Source organism: Hypanus sabinus, chromosome 2 (assembly GCF_030144855.1).
Source record: "Hypanus sabinus isolate sHypSab1 chromosome 2, sHypSab1.hap1, whole genome shotgun sequence".
NCBI lineage: Eukaryota > Metazoa > Chordata > Chondrichthyes > Myliobatiformes > Dasyatidae > Hypanus > Hypanus sabinus.
In genome coordinates, this window is record NC_082707.1 from 136,275,917 (window position 1) to 136,295,592 (window position 19,676).

Genomic DNA, 19,676 nt, shown 5'->3' on the forward strand with positions numbered 1-19,676 from the left:
CCTGAGATACACCACTAGTCACTGACAGCTAACCAAAAAAGCCCCCTTTATTCCAATTCACTACCTCATGCCTGTCAGCCATTCCTCTATCCATGCCAGTATCTTGCCTGTAATGCCATAGCATTTCATCTTGTTAAGCAGCCTCATGTGTGGCACCTTATCAAATACCTTCTGAAAATCCAAGTAATTTCCTTTGACTGCCCTGCTTGTTACTTCCTCGGAGAACTCTAACGGATTTCCCTTTCCAGAGACCAAGCTGACCTTGACTTAGTTTATTACTAGTCTCCAAATACCCTGAAACCTCATCCTTAATAATAGTCTCCAACACTTTCCCAACCATTGAAGTTAGGCTAACTGAGTCCTGACAGTAAATATTCACAGACCATTGGACAAACAAGCTCTGCCCAGTCAGAGCCAGAATTCTACTCAGCCTTCAAAGTTATGCATCCTCAGCATGGAATCTTGAATTATGCAGGCCGGGAGTAACTGTCTGCTCAGAGATGATGCTCATTAACAAAGGTTAGCTATGGTGCCCTCATAACTTAGACAAAGGCCAAATCACAAATTGGGTTTTGACCATGTCACCTCACTACCATCTCTCTCTGAATTTTGACTTGTCCTGACTGACATATAGTTACAACTCTGCTTTTTAGTCTGATACTTCTTCTAACAGATAAATCAGAATTTAAAGCTACACCAAAATTATGAACATACTTATAATAATAAAAACAAACATTTACAAGCAGAAGTGTAGGAAAGGCAGATGAGCTTAGGGCATGGATCAGCATGTGGAATTATGATATTGTAGCCATTAGTGAGACTTAGTTGCAGGAAGGGCAGGACTGGCAGCTCAGTGTTCCTGGGTACTGTTGTTTTGGTCATGATAAAGCAGGATGGATTAACTAGAGAGAATGCAATACTAGATCTCCGATTTGGGAATGAGGCAGAGCAGGTGACAGAAGTTGTGTAGGGGAATGCTTTGCATCTAGTGATCATAATGCAATTTCTTTCAAGATAAATATGCAGAAGGATAGATCTGATCCTCAGCGTTGAAATTCTAAATTGGAGGATGGTTATCAAAAAGGATCTGGCAACTGTGGATTGGGACAGGTTGTTTTCTGGCAAAGGCATACTTGGTAAGTGGGATGCCTTCACAAATGCAATTTTGAGATTAAAGAGTTTATACGTTCCTGTCAGAATAAAAGGCAAGGATAACAGCTCTAAGGAACCTTGGTTTTTGAGAGATATTGAGGCCCGGGTTAAACAAAGAAACAGGTACATAGCAGATGTAGGCAGGAAGAAGCAAATGAGATACTCGAGAAATATAAGAGAAGCTTGGAGGCAGTGCGAGGGGGAGGATAAGTAAGTGATGGAGAAGGGACACGCTCAGACCGATGGTCTGAGATGTGTCTATTTTAATGCAAGGAGTATTGTGAACAAAGCTGATGAGCCTAGAGCTTGGATCAGTACTTGGAGCTATGATGGGGTGGCCATTACAGAGACTGGGATGGCTCAGGGGCAGGAATGGTTACTTCAAGTGCTGGGTTTTAGATGTTTCAGAAAGGAAAGGGAAGGAGGCAAAACAGATGGGGGCGTAGCACTGTTGATCAGAGATAGTATCACAGCTGCAGAAAAGGAGGAAGACATGGAGGGATTGTCTACTGAGTCTCTGTGGGTGGAAGTTGGGAACAGGAAGGGGTCAATAACTCTATTGGGTGTTTTTTTTATATACCACCCAATAGTAATAGGGACATCGAGGAGCAGCGCTGGAGACAGATCCTGGAAAGGTGTAATAATAACAGGGTTGTTGTGGTGGGAGAGTTTAACTTCCTAAATATTGATTGGCATGTCCCTAGAGCAAGGGGTTTAGAGGGGGTGGAGTTTGTTTGGTGTGTTCAAGAAGGTTTCTTGACACAATATGTAGATAAGCCTACAAGAGGAGAGGCTGTACTTGATCTGGTATTGGGAAATGAACCTGGACAGGTTTCAGGTTTCTCAGTGGGAGAGCATTTTGGAGATAGTGATCATAATTCTATCTCCTTTACCTTAGCATTGGAGAGAGATAAGAACAGACAAGTTAGGAAAGCATTTAATTGGAGCAAGGGGAAATATTAGGCTATCAGGCAAGAACTTGGAAGAATAAATTGGGAACAGATGTTCTCAGGGAAATGTACAGAAGAAATGTGGCAAATGTTTGTGTGGATATTTGGGTGGAATTCTGCACAGGTACATTCCAATGAGACAGGGAAAGGCTAGCAGGAAGGAGCTTAAAAGAGAAATCAGGAGAGCCAGAAGGGGCCATGAGAAGGCCTTGGTGGGCAGGATTAAGGAAAAACCCAAGGCATTCTACAAGTATGTGAAGAGCAAGAGGATAAGACATGAGAGAATAGGACCAATCAAGTGTGACAGTGGAAAAGTGTGTATGGAACCACAGGAAATAGCAGAGGTACTTAATGAGTACTTTGCCTCAGTATTCACTATGGAAAAGGATCTTGGCAATTGTAAAGATGACTTACAGCGGACTGAAAAGCTTCAGCATGTAGACATTAAGAAAGAGGATGTGCTGGAGCTTTTGGAAAGCATCAAGTTGGATAAGTCACCGGGACTGGACAAGATGTACCCAGGCTACTGTGGGAGGTGAGGGAAGAGATTGCTGAGCCTCTGGCAATGATCTTTGCATCAGTGGGGACGGGAGAGGTTCTAGAGGATTGGAGGGTTGCGTATGTTGTTCCATTATTCAAAAAAGGGAGTAGAGATAGCCCTGGAAATTATAATCCAGTGAGTCTTACTTCAGTGGTTGTTAAGTTGATGGAGATGATTCTGAGAGGCAGTATTTATGAACATTTGGAGAGGCATAACATGATTAGGAATAATCAGCATGGCTTTGTGAAAGACAGGTCGTGCCTTACGAGCCTGATTGAATTTTTTGAGAATGTGACTAAACACATTGATGAAGGAAGAGCAGTAGATGTGGTGTATATGGATTTCAGCAAGGCATTTGACAAGGTACACCATGCAAGGCTTATTGAGAAGGTAAGGAGGCATGGGATCCAAGGGGACCTTGCTTTGTGGATCCAGAACTGGCTTGCCCACAGAAAGCAAAGAGTGGCTGTAGACGGGTCATACTCTGCATGGAGGTTGGTCACCAGTGGAGTGCCTCAAGGATCTGTTCTGGGACTCCTACTCTTCGTGATTTTTATAAATGACCTGGATGAGGAAGTGGAGGGATGGGTTAGTAAATTTGCTGATGACACAAAGATTGGAGGTGTTGTGGATAGTGTGGAGTGCTGTCAGAGATTACAGGGGACATTGATAGGATGCAAAACTTGGCTGAGAAGTGGCAGATGGAGTTCAACCCAGATAAGTGTGAGGTGGTTCATTTTGGTAGGACAAATATGATGACAGAATATAATATTAATGGTAAGACTTGGCAGTTTGGAGGATCAGAAGGATCTTGGGATCTGGATCCATAGGACACTCAAAGCTGCTGCGCAGGTTGACTCTGTGGTTAAGAAGGCATATAGTGTATTGGCCTTCATCAATCGTGGGATTTAGCTTAGGAGCTGAGAGGTAATGTTTCAGCTATATAGGACCCTGGTCAGACCCCACTTGGAGTACTGTGCTCAGTTCTGGTCACCTTACTATAGGAAGGATGTGGAAACCATAGAAAGGACGCAGAGGAGATTTACAAGGGTGTTGCCTGGATTAGGGAGTATGCCTTATGAGAATAGGTTGAGTGAACTTGGCCTTTTTTCCTGGGAGTGACGGAGGATGAGAGGTGTACAAGATAATGAGAGGCATTGATCATGTGGATAGTCAGAGGCTTTCTCCCAGAGCTGAAGTGACTAGCAAGAGAGGGCACAGGTTTAAAGTGCTTGGAAGTAGATACAGAGGTGTCAGGGGTAAGTTTTTTTTACACAGAGTGGTGAGTGCGTGGAATAGGCTGCGAGTGATGGTGGTAAAGGCAGAAACGATAGGGTCTTTTTAGAGACTCCTCGACAGGTACATGGAGCTCAGAAAAATAGAGGGCTATGGGTAACCCTAGGTAATTTATAAGGTACGGACATGTTCGGCACAGCTTTGTGGGCCAAAGGGCCTGTACTGTTCTATAGGTTTTCTATGTTTCTATGCAAGAGAACACTTAAGAAGCAAATCAGGAGGGCTAAAGAAGACATGAGATTGCTCTGGCAAACAAGATGAAGGAGAAGCCCAAGGGCTTCTACAGCTATGTTAAGAGCAAAAGGATAGCAAGAGACAAAATTGATCCTCTGGAAGATCAGAGTGGTAATCAAAGCCAAAAGAGATGGCGGAGATCTTAAGTAGATTTTTGTTTTACATCTGTGTTTGCTGGAGAGATAAATATAGAGTCTACAGGTGTGAGCTAATACAGCAGTGAGGAACATAGGAATCTACAGCACATTACAGGCCCTTCGGCCCACAATGTCGTGCCGACCATGCAACCTGCTCTAAAAACTCCCTAGAATTTTCCTAGCGTATAGCCCTCTCTTTTTCTCAGCTCCATGTACCTATATAAAAGTCTGTTAAAACGCCCTATTGTATCCACCTCTACTACCGTCTCTAGTCAGGCCACACTTGGAGCATTGTCAACAGTTTTGGGCCCCATATCTCAGAAAGGATGTGTTGTCATTGGAGAGACTACATTGGGACTAATTCCTTTTACATTTTTGTTAACGATTTAGATGATGGAATTGATGGCTTTGTTGCAAAGTTTGCAAACAATACCAAGATAGGTGGAGGGGAAGGTAGTTCTGGGGAAGTAGAGAGGCTACAGAAGGACTTACACAGATTAGAAGAATGGGCAAAGAAATGGCAGATGGTCTATAGTGTTGGGAAGTGTATGGTCATGCACTTTGGTAGAAAAAATGAAAGGGTTGGCCATTTTCTAAACAAAGAGAAAATACAAAAAATAAGGAGCAAAGGGACTTGAGAGTGCTTGTGAACATTAATTTACAGGTTGAATCTGTGTTGAGGAAAGCAAGTACAACGTTAGCATTCATTTCAAGTGGACTAGAATATAAAAGCAAGGATGTAATGTTGAAACTTATAAAGCACTGGTGAGGCCTCACTTGAAGTATTGTGAACAATTTTGGGCCCTTTATCTTAGAAAGTAAGTGCTGAAACTGGACAGAGTTCAAAGGAGGTTTATGAAAATGATTCCAGGATTAAACAGCTTTTTCATATGAAGAGCGTTTGATGGCTCTGGGCCTGTATTCACAGGAATTCAGAAGAATGAGGGGTGACCTCATTGAAACCTATCGAATGGTGAAAGGCCTTGATAGAGTGGATGTGGAGAAGATGTTTCCTATGGTGGGAGAGTCTAAGAACAGAGGACTCATCCTTAGAATAGAGGAGCATCCTTTTAGGACAGAAATGAGGAGAAACTTCCTTAGCCAGAGAGTGGTGAATCTGTGGAATTTTTTGTCAGAGGCAGCCAAGGAGGTCAGGTTTGTATGTATATTTAAGGCAGAGGTTGATGCATTCTTGATTAGTTGGGGTATGAAGGGATGTGGGGAGATGGCAGGAGATTGGGGCTGAGGGGAAAATAGATCAGCCATGATGAAATGGCAGGGCAAACTTCATCGGCCTAATGGCCTAATTCTGCCACTATGTCTTATGACCTACGGTCTTGTGGATCTGTGTTGGGTCCATAAATTGTTTGTCATTTATATCAATGATCTGGATGATAAAGTGGTAAACTGGATCAGCAAATTTGCAGTTGACACCAAAATTGGAGATGTGGTGGATAGTGAGGAAAATGATCAAAGCTTGCAGCAGGATGTGGACCAGTGGAAAAATGGGCTGGAAAATGGCAGATGGAATGTAATGTAGACAAGTTTGTGGTGTTGCACTTTGGGAGGAAAAAACAGCGTAGGACTTACACAGTGAATGGTAGGGTACCGAGGAGTGCAGTAGAACCAAGAAATCTGGGAATAGAGATCCATAATTCCTTGAAAGTGGAATTTCAGGTAGATAGGGTCATAAAGAATGCTCTTGGCTCATTGGCCTTCATAAATCAAAGTACTGAATACAAGAGTTGGGATATTATGTTGAAGTTGTAGAAGACGTTGGTGAGGACTAATTTGAAGTACCGTGTGTAGTTTTTGTCATCCACCTGCTGGAGAGATATCAATAAAATTGAAAGTGAAAATTTGCAAGTGTGTTGCCAGGACTTGAGGATCTGAGCTATAGGGAAAATTTGAATAGGTTCGAACTTTAACCTCTGGAGCGTAAAATGTGGAGAGATTTGATAGACTTATACAAAATTATGAGATATATAGACAGGCTAAATGCAAGCAGGCTTTTTCCATTGAGCACAGGTGAGAGTGCAACTAGAGGTCATGGGTTAAGGGTAAAAGGTGAAATGTTTAAGGGGAACATGAGGGGAAACTTCTTTACTCAGAAGGTAGTGAGAGTGTGGAAATAGCGGGCATGAAAGTGGTAGATGCAAGTTTGATTTTTACACTTAAGAGAAATTTTGAAGGGTACATGGATGGGAGGGCTATGGGCCAGATGCAGATCAGTGGAGCTTGGCAGATTAATAGTTCGGGATGCACTAGACGGGTCAAACAGCCAGTTTCATTGGTACAGTGTTTTATGACTCTACAAAATATTTCCTGCTGAAAGCAGCAAAATAACAGAGACATTTTAAAAAGGTCTTACTGGTCCATACCCTAATCCGCGAATCATTAGTGTTTCTTCCTGCTTTCCCATTCTAACACTAAGGAGTGATCGAATTTGTCCAAGGGAAACAAGTAGAGTGATCGTTTCCTGTATGGAGGCAGCACTGATGGTATATGCTTTCCGCATCGCTTGCAGGAGCTCACCAATTGCATCATATTGCCGGCGCAAAAGGCTAAACATAGTTTTAATCAGTTCTGCATCCTGAATGTACGATTCTTGAGACCAATGAGTAATAGTCCGTGAGATTAGTTGCGACAGGTTGGCTGAAACAGAGAAAGTTCAGAATACAAATGATTCACACTTGGTGAGTTACTTAATTAAATTGATATTCTTGACGCTACATAAAAATAGTGGATAATTTGACAGGAATAAAATAAATTTATTATTTAAGGAGCGATCAAAGTTTTGGCTGTAAAATGCTAGAGATTTTGTGCAGAGTTACAAAGAGGTAGAAATAAATGAAGGGATTAGGGGAAGAAATATGTAGTTTGATGGTGGAAACTGCTATTACAGATTGAGATGCGTGAATCTGAAGAGTAGATACACAAGAGGTGTGACCTGAGAGTGTGGTAGGAGGATGAGTGACTGAGACTTAAATGCGATAGGATCTTGGCAGCAGAGCAAAAGTCACACAGAGGTGAAAAGGCTGCGAAAATATGTCAACTGGTTATTTAAATCCATTAAACAGTAATTCCCTTGTTCGTGCGGTGATCAGATAACACTTCAATCTATTTTTAAAAGTCACTTTGAATGTTATTTTGCCAGCGTTCATTATTTTGGAAGATCCTGCATTCAGTGTGCAGGAGGGCAATGGGGCAAACTGCTCTCTGGCTGACTTCACTACCAAGTGACAGCCAGATCCAATTCCACTCTTAACTTTCAGAGGGACTTACAAATGTATTCGAAGAGACTTAAGCAGATAAGCCAACCCTGGAATCAACTATATGCTCTAAATTACTGAATATGCGTATGTAGTTTCATATTTTGAGGGTATCCAGATCCAAAACCAAATGCAGCAACCATATTTACCTTGAACTTATTACAGCTGTGGCCAAGTACCATTTGGGCCAAGTGGTATTTTAATTTTAATTTTACACCAAGCACAATTCAATGGTAAGCAATCAAGGTTACAGCAACGGGAGAGAATGTCCACCTGCTATACTGAACATTTTTTCCCACGCTTTTCTTTTTGAAGAGCTTCCAATGAAAAGCAACTTAAAATTTACTCCATACATCAAAGATAGACTGTACCTGTTTAGAATTATAAAACTGAAGCATCCTCCTTTGCCAAAAAAGTTACCTAAAACTTCAGATACATTTAAGACATTCAAAATCAACAAACTAGAATTAGTATAAATTTAAACTGTAAAATAAGTATGATTATTAGTTAAGCAACTTTAAGGATGGAGGCTGTATTAAAATTTTAAAAAGTATGGAAACAACATTCATTTATAACTGCTCATTGGCAACTTGATGTATGGAATGCCCATGGACGGGGATTCATAAACCCTTTTAAATCAATGACAAAATGGAGGTATTTAGTTTCAACATCTGCTCAGTCACTCCTGAAATTCATAGTGTTCTCTCTCAAAGATTTGTTGCCATAAATGCAGATAATAAAAGTGTTCTTTTCCTCTGAAGCCTGACTTTGACGTTTTGATAGATCAGTCAGTGCAGAAGCACTTTATCTATCTTTGCATATATCTGGAGGTGTTAATATGTGGTAGCCAATGTCTTTATATTGTAGCCAAGTAGCCACCTTTCATGCAGAGAAAAGAAGTGACCCTCAAATGGCCTAATCCACTTTTATGATTATGCCCAGTTAATTTGGATTGCTCCAATGACAAAACAGATATTCTTATGTTATATATTAATATTTCCAAAGAAGAATGAAAGCTGTCAGACAGGCCATAAGCTCGTGTTACAAACAGGCAATTCCTTCATTGATTCAGACAGCCTCTTCTTCAATACTTGGGGAAATTACAGCAATTTTTCTTAGGTGAATTAGACCAAGGAAGGTAATCACTAGTAATGATATGCTGCTATGGGCTGGAGAGGTTCCTGCTTATCAACCTGTTGACCCTACAAATATTTCTCTACCCTTGCAGAAAATTAAAAACACTAACGCTCAAGATTCAACTGCAAAATTAATCAGCTCAACTGCCTGCAGTGTCATCAGTAAATACAGTCTCAAGGGGTCTATTACAACCCATTGTGCTGAGGGTTTAATGTTTGGTGTAAACAGCAAATGAGTCTCAGAATCAAACACACTGGAGTTACTGAAGTAAAACTGTGGAACTGCAGATGACAGTACATCCCCAGTCTTAACTCATACAGGGACTTCATTATTCAAAGTAATATAATGAAAAATATCTTGCTCCAAGGAAAGTGCTTTGCTAGTAAAGGGGAGAAATCACCTTTTCATGCATATGCAATAAGCATTATTATTTATTTACTATATGCAGAAATTTTAGCATGCTTCTAACTATTTGGAAATCAGGATGGTGAAATAATTAGTTTAGATTGTCAGGCTGGACACAAACTTAAATACTTATTCGAGTGCTTGAACAAAAGACAGAATTTGTTGTAAATGCAGGGTACTGGCATCATCCTGTCCCTCATGAGAATGTGAATGTAGAAATACTTAAGTACGCCTAACGATATCATTGAGGTGCTGTCAGGAAGACAAGTGGCAGAGTGCAGAATTGCTGTCTTCCCCAACATTTAAGCAAGGGAATCAGCCTCCTCAGTTTGCACCTAGTTGAAGGCTCCAACAATCATGGTCCATTCACTTGAATGGGGAGGAATAACTGCAAAGGTAAACGTATATGACTGCAATTTTTTGTGTTATTCAAATTAGTTTTAGCAGAGCTTAGTGTGATTTAAAATCTTTTTTTCAAATGCTACACAATTTTTGTAATTTTAATTAATTTTTAATTTTCTTAATTTGTAAAGCTTGGTGTCTGGCCGTTCCTGTTGTCGCATTTTCTTAGACATCCCCATGATAACACTATATAACCTACGGTCTGTTAGCAGTAAGGTCATGTCAGAGGATCTGCAACTTAGAGTGCCACAACATAGAAGTAGCCCCTTCAGCCCAATTAACCTGCAATAACCATCAACCACCCACTTACACAGCTCCTACATTCATTTCTTTATTTTTTTTATTCTCCATGGATTCTTATGAACACGCCCACAATTCTACCATTCCCTTCACAGACCTGGGACAATTACAATGCTCAAGCATTCAGTAGTTGCTCAAGATTTCCAGCAAAATTAGAATCTCTTCGGTCTATAACCTACCAACACATGTTTATAGGATGTGGGTGTGGTGAACTACGTGTGCCTGTCTGGACACGCCCCCTGCTGACTGCTCTTGTGACTCCTCCCACAGGCCCCTGTATAAAGGCGATCAGAGCCTGGGCCTGGCCTCTCAGTCTCCAGGATGTAGTATGGTGGTCATTCACTGCTGGTTCCTTCTTCCAGTCAATGAAAGCCGATATCTCGCCTTTACGTCTCAGAGTGAGTTATTGATGGTGCATCAGTGGGTAAACACCAGCACCCCTGGAATAAACTAAGCGGACACTGGGAGAAAATGCAATCTGCACATAGACTGCAGATTTGCAGCTGCAGTTGACACCAAGGTTGCCAGCTCACAGGACAGTGGAGAAAGCTATCAAGGCTTGCAGTGTGATCTGGATCAGCTGGAAAAATGAGCTGAGAAATGACAGATGGAATTTAATGTAGACAAGCGTGAGGTGTTCCTCACTGGGAGGACAAACCAGGGAAGGACTTCAATAATAAATGACAGGGCTCTGAGGAGAACAAAGGGGCCTTGGAAAACAGATCCATAATTCCTTGAATGTGGCAACATAGGTAGTCAGGGTGATAAAGAGTGCTTTTGTCACATTGGCCTTTGTAAATCAAAGTATTGATACAGATATTGAGACGCTATGTTGGAGCTGTATGATATATGGTGAGGCTGGATATGGAGTATTGTATGTAGTTCTGGTAACCTACCTATAGGAAAGATATCAGTAAGATTGAAAAAGTACAGAGAAAATTTACAGAGATGTTACTGAGATCTGAGTTATACAGGCCAGTTGTGATTTCATTCCATGAAATATCAGAGAATGAGGAGTAATTTGAAAGAAGTATACAAATTATGAAGGGTATAGACAGGGTTAATGCAAACAGGCTTTTTCTCGTGAAATTGGGTGAAATTAGAACTAAAGGTCAAAGTTTAAGGGTGAAATGTGAAATATTTAAGAGGAATCAGAGGGAGTTTCTTCACTGAGAGTGTAGTGTGAGCACGGAGCAAGCTGCTAGAGGAAGAGGTGGATGTGGGTTTTATTTCTACAAACGTTTGTACGTTCAAGAGGAGTTTGGATGCATGCGTGGAAGGGAGGGGTGTGGAGAGCTATGGTCCATGTTCAGGTCAATGGGACAAGGCAGAATAACAGGATAGGCATGGACTAGATGGGCCGAAGTGCCCACTTGTGTGTGATTGTGCTCCATGACTCTACCAGTCCAGTGGTCAGTCCTGAACATAGGTTTGTGGTGCTGTGAGGCAGCTGTACCACAGTACCATCTACAAATCTGTACCTCATTCAGGGGTGACCACAGGCAGTCTGTTTCCTTTAGCAATTACTGGTCCAAGAGGTCTAAAAATGCGAAGAAGCTGATGCTCATCTTCAGAAGAGTCCAGATTGAAAGCTTGCAGTACTTCCATCTACATCTTAGCACTCACCAGGTTTTTCCACTTCTTCTTCACGTGGTGGCTCTTCTACTTTCTTTGGCTTCCCTTTGATTTTATGCACTATATAAAGTAATTTTCCCATCACAGATTCATCTTTTTCTTCTTCCTCCTCATCTTCAAATGGAATACCTAAAGGCAAAGCATATTGTCAGAATGCTGGCATTCAGTTCATGATCACTGGCATTGATAAAATATCAGTTGTGATCAATGGTGTTATGACAATGGGGTGCAACTAGTTTCTCACAGCTCCTGTGACCTGGGCTTCATCTGTCTGTATAAAGTATGCATGTCCTCTCTGTGACCACGTGGCCACATGAATTCTTCTGATTTCCTTCTACATACAGAGGTGCAGTTGCTTAGGTTAATTGGCTACAGAAAATAGTCCTCGACACGTTGGTGAGTAGTAGAATTGGCCGAGTTGATAGAAAGAAAAGTGGGAGAATAAAATGGAATTTTTATAACTGGGTGCTTTATGTTTGACATGGACTTCAAGGGCCAAAGGGGCCATACACTGCATTATTACCCTATCTCTATAAGTCTTCACAACTGATTGAGGAGGCAGAAAAGGGAAATTTAGAACAAAGTTAATTTGGACATGTATTTCACATTCCGTTTTATCTAGATTCTTGATTGTCCTATTTTCTTAAGTATTACAATCTGTGCTTCAAAAATCTGCACGGCAAAAATACATACATCAAGACGCTGTTTATCAGTTATAGGTCAGCTTTTAATACCATCATCCCCTCTAAACTAGTCAGTAAACTTTAAGAGCTAGACTTCGATACCTCCTTGTGCAATTGGATCCTGGATTTCCTCATTTGCAGACCCCAGTCAGTTCAGATTGGCAAAAATCCTCTCCTCCACAATCTCCAAAAACACAGGAGCACTACGGGGAAGTGTGCTCAGCCCCCTGCTCTAATTGTTTTATATCTATGACAGTGTGGCTAAGTACAGCTCCAACACCATATGCAAGTTTGCTGATGACACCACTATTTTGGGCTGTATCAAAGGTGGTGATGAATCAGCATACAGGAGGGAGTTGGAAATTTGGCTGAGTGGTGTGATAACAACAACCTCTCACTCATTGTCAATAAGACCAAGAAACTGATTGTAGATCAGGAGAGGGAAACCAGAGGTGTATGAGCCAGTACTCATCAGACAATCAGTGGCGGAGTTGGTCAGTAACTTTAAATTTCTGGGTGTCACTATCTCAGAAACCTATAAATATAACCTATCTCAGACACATATAAATATAACTGCAAAGAAAGCATGATAGCACCTTTATTTACCCAGGAGTCTGCGGAGATTCAGCATGTCAACAAAGACCTTGGTATGTGTGGTGGAAAGTGTGCTGACTGGCTACATTATGGCCTGGTATGGAAACATCAATGGCTTTGAGCAGAAAATCCTCCAAAAGGTAATGGATTTGACCCACTATATCACAGGGTAAAACTCTCCCTACTATTGAGCATATCTACATGCAACATTGCTGTGGGAAAGCAGCATCCATCTTCAAAGATCCTCACCACCCAGGCCAGGCTCTTTGCTCACTGCTGCCATCAGGCTGAAGGTACAAGTGCCTCAGGACTTACAACCAGGTTCAAGAAGAGTTACTACCCATCAAGCATCAGGTTTTTCAACGAAAGGGGATAACTGCACTCATATTTCACTTGAAATTGCCTTGTCTCATCTTAAATGCATGCTCTTTGGTATTAGACATTTCAACTCAGGGAATAAAATATACTATTTGTTTGCTCTATCTATGCTTCTCATAGTCTTATAAAGAACCATCGGGGTGATTGATCTTTGTGCACCAAGTTTTTATTGTTTCCAATAGCACTGTCAAATTTTGTATGGATCCTTGGGAAGAACATTCGCAACTGAGTTCACTCCATAAACAGCTGCATTAAGTTCATATGTGATACACATTCAGTCTTATTTAAATAGGGCATATATGTCATTTTCAATTAATGGCAAAGGGCATCAGTGCCCAGTGAGTAAATAAGACAATAAGATATAAGAGCAGTCCTCTCTTTACTTTTGTTCCTCTTCCGGGTGCATGAGTTTACAAGTTGGTTAACCCTTTCTATACCAAAGGATTGATTTTAGAATTATGGCTCAGACCATTAATTTTGTGTCTTGGAATACTAATGGTTTAAATCATCCAATTAAACGAAAGAAGATTTTCAAATTATTCCAAAGACTTAATGCTCATATCATTTTTGTACAAGAAACTCATGTGAGGAAGGAGGACAAATTTCGTTTCTTTTAGATTTTGGCGGGGTCAACAGTATCACGCAAATTCGAATGCTAAAGTAAAAGGAGTTTCAATTTTTATTGACTCCTCTATTCCATTTGTTCAACATGATATTTTTTCGGATCCTAATGGTAGATTTTTGTTAGTTATGGGTTTACTTTGTAATAAAAAGGTTGCTTTGGTTAATGTTTATGCTCCAAATGTGGATTGTCCTGACTTTTTTAAGTCCTTATTTACCTCTTTACCCAATCTAAATGAATATAAGTTAATAATGGGTGGTGACTTTAATTGCTGTTTAAATCCTTTGATGGATAAATCTTTATCTATCCAGACTTTACCTAATAAGTCAGCCACTTGTATTAATTCTTTTTTGACTGACAATGGAGTTTTTGATGTTTGGAGATTTCTGCATCCTAATGACAAAGAGTTTTCTTTTTTCTCACATGTTTATCACTCTTATTCGAGAATTGATTATTTTTTGTAGACTCTTGTTTTATTCCATTGGTAATCGGTTGTAACTATGATATTATAGCTATCTCTGATCATGCTCCATTATTACTTTCTATGAAATTTACGGATACAGCTTCTAATGCCAGACAATGGCGATTTGACTCTACCTTATTGCAAGACTCGGACTTTATAAAATTTATGAAGGAGCAGATCGACTTCTTCTTTTCAACTAATTCTACAGATGATATCTCCTGCGGAACACTTTGGGACACTTTTAAAGTGTATATACGTGGACAGATTATTTCTTATTCTGTTGGTTTGAGAAAATGTACTAAGATGGAAACTCTTTTATTGGTTGATAAAATTAAAGAGATTGATAAGAAATATTCGATTGCTCCTAGTAAGGAACTTTACAAACAAAGGGTTGAACTTCAAATGGAACATAGTTTATTACTTACATCCTCGATTGAAAATCAATTAATGAAAACTAGATCTGATTTTTATATACATAGTGATAAATCTGGTAAACTGTTAGCTAGTCAATTGAAGAATGCTTTGGTTAAACGTCAAATCACTAAGATTTGTCAGCAGAATGGGAATTTGATAGTTAATCATGATGAGATAAATAAGGCATTTCAAGACTTCTATACCTCCCTGTATCAACCTGAATTTCCTCAAGATCATAATACCATGTCTGATTTTCTTGGGAAATTAAATTTTCCAAGATTATCATCTGATGATCTTTCAATATTGGATACTCCTATTACGGATGTAGAAATTAAAGGAGCTATTTCCTCAATGAATTCTGGGAAAGCACCGGGTCCAGATGGTTATACAGTTGAATTTTTAAAATTTTTTTCCGCTACTCTTTCCCCTTGGTTATGTAAGGTTTTTGAGGAAGCCATTAGATTGGGGAATTTGCCACAATCTTTTTATAGAGCTTCCATTTCTCTAATATTGAAGAAAGATAAAGACCCTACTAACTGTGCTTCATATAGACCAATATCTTTATTGAATGTAGACTCCAAGATTTTTTCCAAGTTACTGGCATCTAGATTGGAGAAGGTATTACCCAAAATTATTTCAGAAGATCAAACTGGTTTTATTAAAAATCGCTATTCTTTTTTTAACATTAGGAGATTATTGAATATTGTTTATACTCCCTCACACGACACTTCAGAATGCGTGATTTCATTAGATGCGGAGAAAGCATTTGATAGAGTTGAATGGCCTTACTTATTTAATGTGTTGGAGAAGTTTAATTTTAGTCCGATATTCATATCATGGATTAAATTGATTTATCATACTCCAGTAGCCTCAGTGTTTACCAATAATCAAGGATCTCCCTTTTTTCACCTATTTCGGGGCACTAGACAAGGATGTCCACTTAGTCCATTACTATTTAACATTGCCTTAGAACCTTTGGCAATTGCCATCAGACAATCACAGGATATTTTGGGTATTAATCGTGGGACAGACATTCATAAGTTATCTTTGTATGCAGATGATTTATTACTATTCATTTCTAACCCGGAGAACTCTATCCCAGCAGTTTTATCATTATTGGCTCAATTTAGTGAGTTTTCTGGGTATAAGTTAAATCTTAATAAAAGTGAATTGTTTCCATTAAATAAACGGGTCCCAATTTATGGAAATTTACCCTTTAAATTAGTTAATGACTCTTTTACTTATTTAGGGATCAAAATCACAAAGAACCATAAAGATTTGTTTGGATTTAATTTTTTACCCTTAATTGATCAGATTAAAGGTTTGTTTACTAGGTGGTCACCTTTGTCTCTATCTCTAATAGGCATAATATAATTATGAAGATACGTTCAGAGCCCCTTTATAAGACCAAAAAGGATTGGGAAAGAGAGCTTAACCTTATTATTTCTACTGAGAATTGGGATAGAATTCTTCAATTAGTTAATACATCATTGATATGTGCCAAACATTCATTAATACAATTTAAGGTCGTACATAGGGCCCATATGTCCAAGGATAAATTAGCTCATTTTTACTCTCATATTAGTCCTATTTGTGATAGATGTCAATCTGAAATTGCGTCTTTAACTCATATGTTTTGGTCTTGTTCATTTTTGGAAAAATATTTGAAAGATATTTTTGATATTATTTCTGCGGTTTTGAATATTGATTTACAACCTCATCCTATTACCGCAATTTTTGGTTTACCAATGTCAGACTCACTGCATTTATCTTCTTCTGCCCGTCGAATGATTGCATTTCTAACTCTGATGGCTAGAAGATCTATATTGTTGAATTGGAAGGAAATTAATCCTCCCACTGTATTTAATTGGTTCTCTCAAACTATGTTATGTTTAAATTTAGAAAAAATTAGAAGTGGTGTTTTTGAGACTTCTATTAAATTTGAAAAGTTATGGAGACCATTTATTCAACATTTTCATATGATGTAATATGACCCTGTTCCAAGTTCATTTGATTTCCCAGCTTTTAGCTTATGTATGTTGAGAGGACCGGAAGTGACGGCATTGATAAATATTTATTCTTGTGAGATATTATAAACAGCCCCCTTTTTATGTTTTTTTTCTCTTTTTTTCCTTTTTTTGCTTCTTTTTTCTTCTATATTAGTTATTAGATTAGTAGATTAGCTAATTTTGCATTATATATATATTTTTTCTTTTTTTTCTGTTTTTTTATATCATATATTATGAAATATTTAGACTTACCATGGTCATACATATGTTGTATGGTTGATATCTTGGTAAACTCATTTATATTGTAACTACTGTTTATGGTTTTTTTCATCTGTAATGGAATTTGTATGTTTGTAATTTCTTTATTAATATATCATTTGTATTCTGTCCATATTACTACTAATAATAAAAAGATTTAGAAAGAAAGAAAGATATAAGAGCAGATTAGACTATTTAGCCCATCGAGTCTGCTCCGCCATTTCATCATGGCTGATCCATTTTTCCTCTCAGCCCCAATCTCCTGCCTTCCCTCTGTATCACTTCATCCCCTGACCAATGAAGAATCCTCAACCTCTGAATTAAACATACATTCAGACTTGGCCTCCACAGCTGCCTGTGGTAATGAATTCCACAGAATCACCACTCTTTGGCTAAAGAAATTCCTCCTCATCTCTGCTCTAAAAGGATACCCGTCTATTCTGAGGCTGTATCTTTGGTCTTAGATTCTCTCACCAGAGGAAACATCCTCTACACATCTACTCTATCAAGGCCTTTCACCATTTGATAAGTTTCAATTAGGTCATCCCCTATTCTTCTGAATTCTAGTGAATACAAGCTCAGAGCTATCAAAAGCTCTTCATATGACAAGCCATTCAATGCTGGAATCATTTTCATGAGCCTCCTTTGAAACTTCTCCAGTTTCAGCACATTCTTTCTAAGATAAAACTGCTCACAATTCTCCAAGTGAGGCCTCAGCAGTGTTTTATAAAGTCTCAATGTTACATCCTTGCTTTTATATTCTGGTCTTCTTGCAATGAATGCTAACATCGCATTTGCCTTCCTCACTACAGATTCAACCTGCAAATTAACCTTTACACAATTTTGCACAAGGACTCCCAAGTCTTTGTGCCTCAGATTTTTTTGTATTCTCCCTTCGTTTAGAAAATAGTCAACCCTTTCATTTCTCCTACCAAAGTGCATGACCATATACTTCCCAGCACTGTATTCCATCTGCCATTTCTTTGCCCATTCTCCTAATCCATCTAAGTCCTTCTATAGCCTCTCTACTACCTCAAAGCTATCTATCTCTTCACTTATCTTCATATCATATGCAAACTTTCCAACAAAGCCATCAATTCCAAAATCCAAATCACTGACATAACGGAAAAAGAATTGGTCCCAACTCACTCCCCTGTGGAACACCTCTAGTCACCGGCAGCCAATCAGAATAGGCTCTCTTTATTCTCACTCTTTGCCTCCTGCCAATCAGCCACTGTTTTATCCATGCTAGAATCCTTCCTATAATACCATGGGCTCACAGTTTGTTAAGCAGCCTCTTATGTGGCATCTTGTCAAAGACTTAAAAATTCAAGTATGCAACATCAACCAAATCACCTTTCTCTATCCTGCTTGTTATTTCTTCAAGGAATTCCAACAGATTTGCCAGGCAAGATTTTCCCTTGAAGAAACCATGATGACTACGACCTATTTTATCATGCGCCTCCAAGTATCCCGAGACCTCTTCCTTAATAATAGACTCCAACATCCTTCTAACCATTCTGGTCCGACTAACTGGCCTATAGTTTCCTGTCTGCTGCCTCTCTCCCTTCTTGAAGAGTAAAATGACATTCGCAACTTTCCAGTCCTCCAGAACCATTCCAGAATCTAGTGATTCTTTAAAGATCTTTACTAATGCCTTCACAATCTCTTCAGCCACCTCTTTCAGAACCTTGGGTGTACACCATTTGGTCCAGGTGATTTATTTCCCTTCAGACCTTCCAGTTTCCAATGAATCTTCAACCTGGTAATGATAACTTCACACACTTCAATATACCTGCCACCTGGAACTTTCACCATACTGCTAGTGTCTTCCACAATGAAGAATGATGTAAAATACTTACACAGTTCATCTTCCATTTCTGTTACTACCTCTTCAGCATTGTTTTCCAGTGGTCTGATATCTACTACACCTCTGTTTTACGTTTCATGTATCTGAAGAAACTTTTGGTATCCTCTCTAATATTACTGGATGGCTTACTTTCATATTCCATCTTTACCTTCTTATTGTCTTTTCTAGTTGCCTCCTGTTAGCTTTTAAAAGCTTCCCAATCCTCTAACTTCCCACTAGTTTTTGATCTATTATATGCCCCCTCTTTGGGTTTCATGTTGGCTTTGACTTCTCTTGAATATCACTCATTTCATTTTTCTTAAAGAGGTACAGAATGGAACAGGCCCTTCCAACCCAACGAGTTGCAGTGCCCAGCAACCCATCTATTTAACACAAGCCTGGCTTACAATGATCAATTAACCTTCTAACTGTTACGTCTTTAGGCCGTGGGAGGAAACCGGAACACCCAGAAGAAACCTACGGGCTCAAGGGGAGAACATACAAACTCCTGACGCCAGAATTGAACTTCAAACTCCATTGCCCTGATCTCTAATGGTGTTACACTAACCACTATGCTACCATTCTCTAATCTAACTTTACACAACCACTACCTTGCTCTTTGTAATCTCCTTGCTCCTCATTCTGTTTTTCTCAGTTCACAGGATTTAGGTTATCTTTTAGCGTTTTTGTGTATTTCACAGCATCTTACTCGATTATACTTGTTTTCCATGGTTATGTCATTTTGCCTTTAGAATGCTTCTTCTTCTTTGCTATGTATATATCCTGTGCCTTCCGAATTGTTTCCAGAAATTCCAGCCATTGCTGCTTTGCCGATATCCCTGCCAGTGTCCTTTCCAATCAATCCTGGCCAACTCCTCTCTCACGCCTCTGTAATTCACTTTTCTCTACTGTAATATTGATATATCTGATATTAGCTTCTCTTTC

General features: G+C 39.3%; 1 protein-coding gene across 1 annotated transcript in view; it reads right to left on the reverse strand.

Annotated features, from left to right (window-relative positions):
- ryr3 (ryanodine receptor 3) overlaps positions 1-19,676 on the reverse strand; it is a 375,337-nt gene that overhangs the window by 173,504 nt on the left and 182,157 nt on the right. Inside the window, 2 exon segments of the mRNA XM_059955616.1 lie at positions 6,692-6,965; positions 11,453-11,590. Of these exon segments, the coding sequence (XP_059811599.1) occupies positions 6,692-6,965; positions 11,453-11,590 (412 nt within the window).